We start from the raw sequence: 9,660 nt of genomic DNA on the forward strand, positions 1-9,660 counted from the left end.
ATGTTCCGAATTCAGATGTTCCCAGAACATCCACCTCAGTTGGCCAAAAGAGCGAAATTTGGTGATTTTTACGGGTTTTTAAGCGATTTCCAGATCGGCGGACACCCTGGTAAATAGTAAAATATTCTTCAAGCAAGCTTTTGAACGGCGCTTACAAATACTCTCTCATTCTGAATGTTTATGCAATGATAGATATCCTGCAGATATATTCTGGCTACATAATGTTATTTAAAATACCTCTGTACTTTAGGTGACCAGTGTTACGATACCCGGAGGAGAATCGGTACGTGCAAACGCATCCGAGACTGCCCGGCGGCAATCGACGAGGTGAAGAGGGGCGGGAGGCCAGTGAACTGCAGCTTCCAGGACCGGGAACCCATCGTCTGCTGCCCCGGGCAGGACACTGGGCAAGTGTCCTTGATTACGGTGGCCGCTTCCCCGACCTCGCCGCCTTCCCCCAAGCCCGGAAGCATAGCCAGCAGTAGTAAGTTCACAAGGCTGAAGTAAGAATCCAATAAACCTTAAAGTATAGCTCGCCAACTCCATAAACCCTTTCTAACAGGCATTATTTGAATCAGTTTTGAGGAATCTGAACGAAATGTCATGCCAAAACACGTATTTCAGAACCTAATTAATTTAAAATACTCGATCCCAGACCCCATTACCTACTTTTTAAAATTTCATTTCATCAAAAGAAGACGTTCCTTCGCATTATATATTAGCTTAGATATACGGGCTTAAACGATAAAAATAAGTTGCAATATTGCTACCACAAATGCAATTTTCTAAAAATGTACTGGAAATAATGGCTCAATTTATTAAGGTGAAGAGTAATCAACGATTCAGGGTTTCTAAGTGGTTCTCTTGAGTGCTATTCACTATAGCCTTACGATTATCATCTTAGGATATATTTTGCGCTACAGCATGATAAGGACTCCCAGTTTCAATGCGGCCATTCATTAACCTCACCCCACTCTTTCAGCATACCCCAGAGAAAGAAATGGCTACGTTCATATGGATAGGAGGAGGAACAAATGACGGCCGCGGGTCGCCTCGACGTCATGGAAACCAATGAGATTCTCACCTACTCGCTCATCAACAAATACCTAATTCCGTCTGCAAGCTTATCTTGCCTTCCGCATGAATTTCCACAGGATGAGAATTTTCCAAGGAAGTTTCAGTGCCTTCTTCCAAGTAGTTTAATAAAGAACAGACAATATGAAAATTTCTGAACGCCACGCGCAAAAATCAACCAATGATACCCCTATAATCATTAAACCTGTCTGGGAATAAGCGAATACTTATGACGGTCCCTGGCCAACGTCAGCGTATTTCTTTTATCAGAAGTTGCATTTACCTATTGTTTCTGAGAGAATATGCGGGACATAAATTTTGCTCTACTTGGGTAGGCGTTTATAAATACGCCACGTAAAACAGCCCGTGCAACATACAGCATTCACTTCTAGTGTTTACGGCAATCTATCGGTCAATATCGGTACACATTCACCTGCATGACGCAAGGGAACCAAAGCTAAACAGCCAAAGTGATAATACCCCAGGCCTGCTTTCCCTATTTTGAAGAGAACGGAACGCCTTGTTAGCTGGCATAACGTTGCCCGCGCTTCATCAATGTCAGATACTAATATGTTGTGCACTGACACAGCAAATTGGACCCGAAAAAAATCAGAAATCAATATCGATACAATAGGATCAGCGTTTTTACCACTTGAACATAATTCTTAAAATATTTTTCATTGTACCTCACTAGAATGCTACGAGTACTCTTATGCCTGCGGTTCGTTACTGGTTGGAGGGACGAAAGCCGTGCCCAAAGAATTTCCTCACATGGTAAGTTTCACCCACTTGGGTTTTACATACGTTTGTTTCACTGCTTTATAGGCCTAAAATGTGAGTTATTTAATTTAACTTCTATTTAGAAATATTAATCACTAGCCATTCACGAAATAAGGCCTGATAATACGGAGGGTAAACCCACCCGTATATTATGTGTTATTATCAATTACAAATATGTTTACCAATGTAATTACTCGTCTTTTCATTTCTGTAAATCGTCAGAAGAAATGGCTTCTATTATTATAATAGATAATAATTAAAATATAGTGCTAGAAAAATGCAGAGAGAAAATTATCATTAATGTTTTAACTCTATTACACTTCTAATAACACCCTTCTCTTAAACTTCAATGCAGGTTTATTTTCAAATTTTCATTTTACAAAACATGCCTATTACGAACCGTTTATAATTGAAGCAGTTTAATTTAAGTTCTTCTCTGACTCTCTCTCCTAGGCAGCCATAGGATATGGCCCTCGAGACAAAATCTCATGGGTCTGTGGCGGTTCTCTAATCAGTGAAAAATTTGTGCTGACTGCTGCTCATTGCATCACTTCTAATAGGTCAGTACTTAAAATTTAAACTGGTACAATAAACATTAAACCTCAAGGGGCATGCTGGTGCAAATATGCTACCACTGATAACATAACATTTATGTTGCTAGTTTAGTGTAATCACTTCTCGGTATTGTCAAAGCACTTGTCAGTATACTTGGAAAGTGTCCGTCTTCACCCGTGGTCTTCGTTAACAAACAAGTTATAATTCCATGCGGCGGCAAATTTGCGCCACCCAAGTTAAAATTTCAAAGGCTGTTTCGCATACATTTTTATGTAAACGTTTTTCCCATCGTTGTTTTAAAATTGTTAAGTTAAAAGTTATAAAAATAAAGTTTAATGCATTTTCTATGCATTGCCAGGTTTTATTTGTCTTCCAATCTTACCAGTCCCTATATGCATCTACAAAATAACCACCAAGCCGCTGCAAGAGTGTGTGGCGAAATCGGAGTGCGAGGGATAACTGAACGTGTATATATATATATATATATATATATATACACACACACATACTTATTCACATGGAAATAGATATAAGGAAAATATGGTTAGAGCATCGGCCCGGTAAGTCGAAAGATCCGGTGTTCAAGTCCCGTTCAAGGAAATGTTTTTGCACTTGTGATCTGCTCGATTCCGCCTTCCCCACCTCTCCTGTGTTCGTCTCTTAGGTGTTCCTATCCTTTTCCCTTATATCCATTTCCATAGTTTTCTCCTGAATACCAAATCTATCGGACATAAACTAGCTAATTCTTTTGCGTTTGCAAATAGTTTGTCATTGATTGCGTAAAGTAAGGACATTTCTATCATATTTCTATTCCTATATACTTTTAGTAGATTACTATCTTAAGTAATGTGATTTGTGATTTCAATAGCAATTATTCTAGATTCGAGATTATTGTGAGGTAGAAAATGTATAATTACTCCCATAGGGTTAATCATACATTTTCTCCTTCACTGCTAAAGAGGCATCCTTCCTATTTATGCAAAAGATTTCATCTGTAATTTAACCTTCGCTCCGTTAGTGATTTCCAACCTAGTTCCTCTTATATTTCGGATAAGCTGCTAAGTTTATCAACATAACGTTTTACAAATCTAACTCCTCTACGCCAATATAAGTAGGATTTTGGGGTAATCAATACTGCGCTTTGAGATTACCAAAATAATAATGCGTTTTATCCCAGCTCGTCAGCTGTCATGCGCAGATTAGTGCTTGAAACTTAGATACTGTTGCGAAAGTAAGTTGATTGCAAGAATTATTTACACCGTTGGAATAATAATTACAAATACTTCACTGTTGGCAAGCATTAGAATGACACAAAATTTCTCCGGTTCAAGTGTGACAACGGCCCTTCCACAAGCCATAGCGGGAGCCCCCCGTGTGCTGCGTTGGGCGCGGATCTTCCGCTCACATTGTTTCTCTTCGTAGCCGGATGGGTGGAAAACGACTGCGCAAAATAGGAAGGTCGGTTCGCATTAGACAGGGGAACTTAGCGCAGGACATTAAGTTAAGAAACTCAAGTTAACTCAAGCACGTGCGTGGGAACGGTCCCGATGACACTGCGCCTGAGAAAAAATCACGCGAAAAATGATTCGCGTTCATCTTTTTAGCCGAAGCCTTACACTTGACGTACGTATCTCATCACGGGAGAGAAGGTGCTCATTGAATTTATCCAACCTATGTTGCATGTGATCCCTCATGGACGTTGCAAACGATTTACTAGTCATTGAAACAATGGACAAAATCGTTCAATTAACTTTCGAAACCCATTTCCATCAATAGGTGCAATTAATATACCCAGGTTTAAAATAATGCATAAGACAACAGATGGATTGTTTCTATTGGTGGAGGTGAGAGTAGAACGCGTTTGATTGGCTGCTTGCCGTTAAACGTGAAGATGATTGTAGTATTTACGGTTCAATTTCACGATTATCCGGGGGGGATCGAGATGGTACGGTGCCTATCGTACTGGCTTCCCACACAGAGGGCCCGGGTTCAAATCCCGACGGTTTTGAATATTTTTAGTGATATTTCGATCCCTACTTGAGGTGCTTTGTGGAGGGCAATTTGATTGAGTACGCCGTCCGTTGGATGGGCCGTAAAGCTGCGGACCCCTTGGCGCCTTTCATAAGGAGTAGGCTAACGCCGGCGCCGGGTTTCTCTCCACCCTCTATCCTTTCCTGTACATCTCTAATGGCGCAAATGACCTCAGCAGTCCGTCGCCTCCCCTAAATACTGCTACTAGGGGTCGTCTGGCGAAGGATGAAATGGTGAAACCAAAAAGGGCAATTATGTCTAATTCTGCAATGGTAGAAGAACACGAATAATGTCATCTAGTAACGAGTATTTGCTAGTATCCTACGCTAAATTCACCTCTTCAAATACCAACATGAAACTAATGGTTCAGGACGATGCGAAGTTTCAATATCTTTTTTATATGAACTACATACCTGGAGGATTTAAATGTTTCAACAGCTGGTCATTGCGAGCGGGCTCTAATTGTTCAACATGAGGCAAGGGGATTTTTTGGCCTAAGGCAGTAAACGTTCGGAGAGATCATGCCAATGAAGTTAGAGAGATTAAGTGTAGAACTGATAGATATAAGATGTCAACTTTTTCCACGGACGATAGGGGATTGGAATAACATGGTTCAACCGCGTTAGGAAGGTCAAAAGTAGTCTGGTGTGCAATCACCCCCTTTTGTGAGGTTCTATGTAAATAAAGAAATATTATATTCCTAACTCATTCCATATATTTAAATTTCCTATTGTATCTTCTTGTGTTGCCCTATACCTATCTAAGGAATTTTTCTTTCACAGCTAGAAATAGATTTGGAGCACTTTCTATAGCGTAAATGTTCATTTTAATGTACCTATAGCTTTCTAAGACGTGTTATTATTTGTAGTAGTGATTTATATGATAATGAAACCACTCATAAATGTAAATTCTGAATTACACCGCGATTTCCTTGATATGAAGTACACTTCAAAAGAAATAAAAATATTACTATATTTTACTTTTCAGAGGAAAGGAGAGTTGGGTTCTTTTAGGGTCGGAAGCCCAACGATCTTACGGTGAGGACGTCCCCAAGGGTGCAAGAAAGGGTCAGACGCACCCCGTCATCCGAAGGATTCGCCATCCTGAATACCAACCACCTTCCAAGTATAACGACATCGCCCTTTTGGAGATAGGTCCAGCCCTTGAGCCGTACGCTTTGTCGCTGAGCGATACACAACTACACCCAGCCTGTCTCCCACTTAACTTCCTGGACGCGGATCCGATATATGTCGCCACAGGGTGGGGCCGCGTCGGCTACGGTGCGTCAAATATCTTCCTATAGGGCTTCATCCTGCTCTCCTTAAGGCAGTGTACTCGGCAAATATGAATCAATCGAGCGTGTAAATTGTGCTCTGTAAATCTCCTAATGGAGTGGAAATATTTGTCTCATATTACCTAAAATTTAATAATTCAAAACCATAGAGACGCAAGTCTTCCTTCAAGTCATAATACTGAACAATTGCGGTGAAATATCACCATAATTAATTATTTCAAATTTTCTATCAGCAAGCTCTAACAAACTGTTCAACATGAGGCAAGTTCTCGCAAATTTGCCACTACCTTATTTAGTTCAAATAAAATAAAGTTTATCTTCTTTTAAATTAGCACGTGACCAATATGTTTTCGATGAATAATTTTAGGTCACTCCTCCTAAAACTTCATCTGAAATGTGATAAACATTTCTCATATCCCCTTCCAAATTTTATTTTCCGCTGTATTTCCTGATCCGGATACCATTCTTCAGAGAATCCTACAATTTGGAATGATACGTTTGTCATATAAATAATCTAGTTAAATAAAAAATGACAATTATATGAAGTTTTCAACTTAAAAATTCGACAACATTCTAGTGCGTATACTCATGTGTCTGCTTCATAAATATATGCAATGTACTCGGCTTTCGGGAATTATTTACACACCAAATTTATATTTGTTCGTTTACTCACCGTCAGACAACTCAACAGATCACAGGAACATTATCGAAAAGTTGTTGCTGCGGTCGCTAATGGTTAATATCTCAGTGACCACAGAGAATTAATTTCAATATATGACTTAATGGATGGGTGAGAAGAAAGCTGTGTCGTCGACAGATGATCATGTTAGGACACTTAACGACGAGACTATTACATGCATCCAATTATCTCCCAGAAAAGCATTTTTATTATAAAACAAAAAAAAGTCGTATTTTCTAAGCACCACTTAGATGGACTCGAAGAAAAATCTACACAAGTTCTCGGCGAGTGTCTTTTACCTGATAAATGAAATTAGGGACCCAGGGACAGTGGACGAAAGAAACACAAAATTAAAAGAAAATCTTGGCCAATCAACATAGCAAGTAAAATTGAAGAAAATAAAAGATAAGAGAAACGAGTAATCCACATTGGTGGAATTGTGCATTAAAATGCTTGTAAATAAAGATGTAGAAAACGACCTTATTGGAGAGATTAAATTGGAGTCTCAAAATGTAGGCGCCATATATCTGTGTGTAAAGGCTACAAAAATGTAGGTTTTGTTTTTTTAGATTCAAGGGTATCCCAACGATGACTTCTGATGAATTATACCGGTTGAAATGGAATGGAAGCCAGGTGCAACGCAGTGTAGTTATCCTTTTTTTACTTATACCACAGTAGGGATGAAAACAAGAAAGTGTGTCTTTTCACAACGTAAACGCCATATGATTAGACTGGAATTTGAACACAGATGGCGTAAAATTCAGTCTGTCCAATTAATAGAAGGGCAGATATCACATTCAATAGCAAATGGTACACCAGTAAGTGACTCTGCGTTGTATTCTTTTTATCGATTGAAATATTTTTACCAAAACAATTTTTCCATTCTCAAGTTAGTTTAATGGATTCTATTTTCCACTTAAATACACCTTTTTTAATTAAATTTAACCTTTTCATTTGCAGGGGAAGATCCAAGTCTTGACCTGCTCAAAGTGGAACTCCAGCTAGTGGACGCAGCCATTTGTAATGATACATTTGAACAGGAAATCAAGACGTCAAATAAGTTGATTAGGGGCATAGATAAAACCATGATTTGCGCCGGATATTTGGCAGGTGGCAAGGATACGTGCCAGGTATGCATAAATCATTATCTGAACTGATACAGGCAAAGAGTTACGTTTCGGGTGCAAATATTGTGGATAAAAAGCGCAGTCACTTCGATTTAAAGTAAATATTGCCTGCGACGCAACCATCGGTGTTTCTCAAACTGCTATATGACTTAGCAGCAATTGTTTCCCGAGCTCAGTACTCGGGATGGTGTAGAAAACCTAAAGAATACTTAAAATCTTGATTGAAACCGTTAAGAGAGCATGTTATTTAATTAAAGGAGAGAGATGTTGCATCCTAACAGTTTTGTTTTAGGCTACAGAACAAAGGGTCGTAAACTACGAGTGATACTTACTGGTAAAGGTGGCATTTCCGATGTAGCATTTGGTGAACTCTAGCCTTAGCCTAGCTCTCAAAAAATTTCCGAATTAAAATGTACAGCTTATAACGGAAAACTCACGGAATACAGTCAGGTACACTGATAAAGAATCCCTCTACGCGTGTCATTTTAAATCATCACATGAATATCATCATCCTATGAGAGGAACCATTGAGATCCGTAACATAAGGAGTATAAACCATTATTCCTTCATTAATTTAAACATCTTCCTCAACCAGTGTATGCTCTGAACGTGAATTTGACATAAAATTACATAATTTATAATTGAGGAATGAAAGATTATTTTGCCGTGAATCGGTGTGCGAAAGAGAAAAATAGATTAACAAAAAATTAATTATAATTCTGCTTGGAAGGAAGCTGGGAAAAGTAGGACGCAGCGACAAAGACTTAGATACAAGCTTGTATGCCTATTTTGAAGAGTCTATCGCATCTTTTAAACTTTATTAAAAAACTGATCTCCACGGTTCTACAAAGGTCAAATATTGATTGACAAATTAACAATTATAATACCCTTGTAGATGAAATTAGCATACGTATACTTTTTAGCTCGAGAACTGGATGCGGAAATTCAGTGAAAGGTTAGTTTAAGGGCAAGCGAGCAAAATAAAATTAAGAACACCATCGATAAAAATGAATAAATTAAAGACAGGAAAGTAAAGACAGAACTGCTCTGTGGAATTATAAATCAAATTATGACTAGAATGATGACCATTCACTTTTTATTAATCTGATAACCAAATTCTTTAGAGTGAGAAGAACAGTATTTGGAAGCTCTAAAAAAACTGTTATTGCTAAACAAAAAGAAATAAAAACAAAACTTTTAATTAAGGGAATTACTTAATGATAAAATTGTGGGGGAAATGATAAAGAAATGTTGCCTGGTTACCCGAAAAGTCAAGGTATTTTTAACACAATATTGCATAACTGAGGTGATCTCCTTTTTGACTTGATTAATTAAAATGAAACATTTACTTTCACAGGGTGATTCAGGAGGTCCTCTTCAGGTTCCATTCAAAAATGCATGCATGTACGAAATCTGGGGAATAACATCATTTGGCAAAATATGTGGCACAGCGAATTCACCAGCAGTTTATACGCGTGTATCGGAATACATTCCTTGGATTGAGAGCATAGTTTGGGCATAATATAAAAGCTAAACTTGCTCATTTCAATGAATAACGGTCAGTATAATGTACTATGCTTCATGATACATGATTTTCGGCCGGATCAGTTTGTGGGCCTTTATTCTCGGGCTGTCAGTTCACGCTTTCGTATCTTTTCTCCGGCCTGGATGTTTTGTATTTTGTTCTAAGTGGCTAAATAAAAAATAATCTCATTATTCTAATTTCTTCATTGTCAAACTCGAAATTATCTTTATTTCCTTATTATTTAATTATTTTTATTTAATATGGGACGCGAGAGGAAAAATGCTATTCAAGTCGCACTTCTTCTAACTGTTTAACATTTAATTTTGTTTGAGGCCTTTTGGAATGCCTTTTCAAGTTATTATTAGTTTCTATTTGAGTAGTTTTATTTTCATTTCTGTACGCTTCATATTCCTATACACGTCCAATTTCTATTTTAAATCAACATCACACAATCCTCTTCAAGTCACCACGGGGCCGTATGGCGGGAGTGAGCAAGAGCTCCAGACGCATGGACAATACGATATTCTGTGTAGCAGTATAATCTAATCATTACGTATTAATGAGTTTAAACATGAATGTATTTTTTCTCTTTTAC

General features: G+C 38.2%; 1 protein-coding gene across 1 annotated transcript; it reads left to right on the forward strand.

The window, feature by feature from the left end:
• Window positions 1–9,076, forward strand: LOC139688174 (venom protease-like). The gene is made up of 7 exons (XM_071585600.1): window positions 1–109; window positions 251–484; window positions 1,769–1,848; window positions 2,308–2,414; window positions 5,428–5,720; window positions 7,374–7,543; window positions 8,898–9,076. Exons 1-7 carry the CDS (start codon window positions 1–3, stop codon window positions 9,060–9,062), a joined length of 1,158 nt encoding a protein of 385 aa, XP_071441701.1. The 3' UTR covers window positions 9,063–9,076.
• Window positions 9,077–9,660: the final 584 nt, after the last annotated feature.

This window comes from Hetaerina americana, unplaced genomic scaffold (genome assembly GCF_022747635.1).
Source record: "Hetaerina americana unplaced genomic scaffold, ioHetAmer1.1.p SCAF_2, whole genome shotgun sequence".
Taxonomy (NCBI): Eukaryota; Metazoa; Arthropoda; class Insecta; order Odonata; family Calopterygidae; genus Hetaerina; species Hetaerina americana.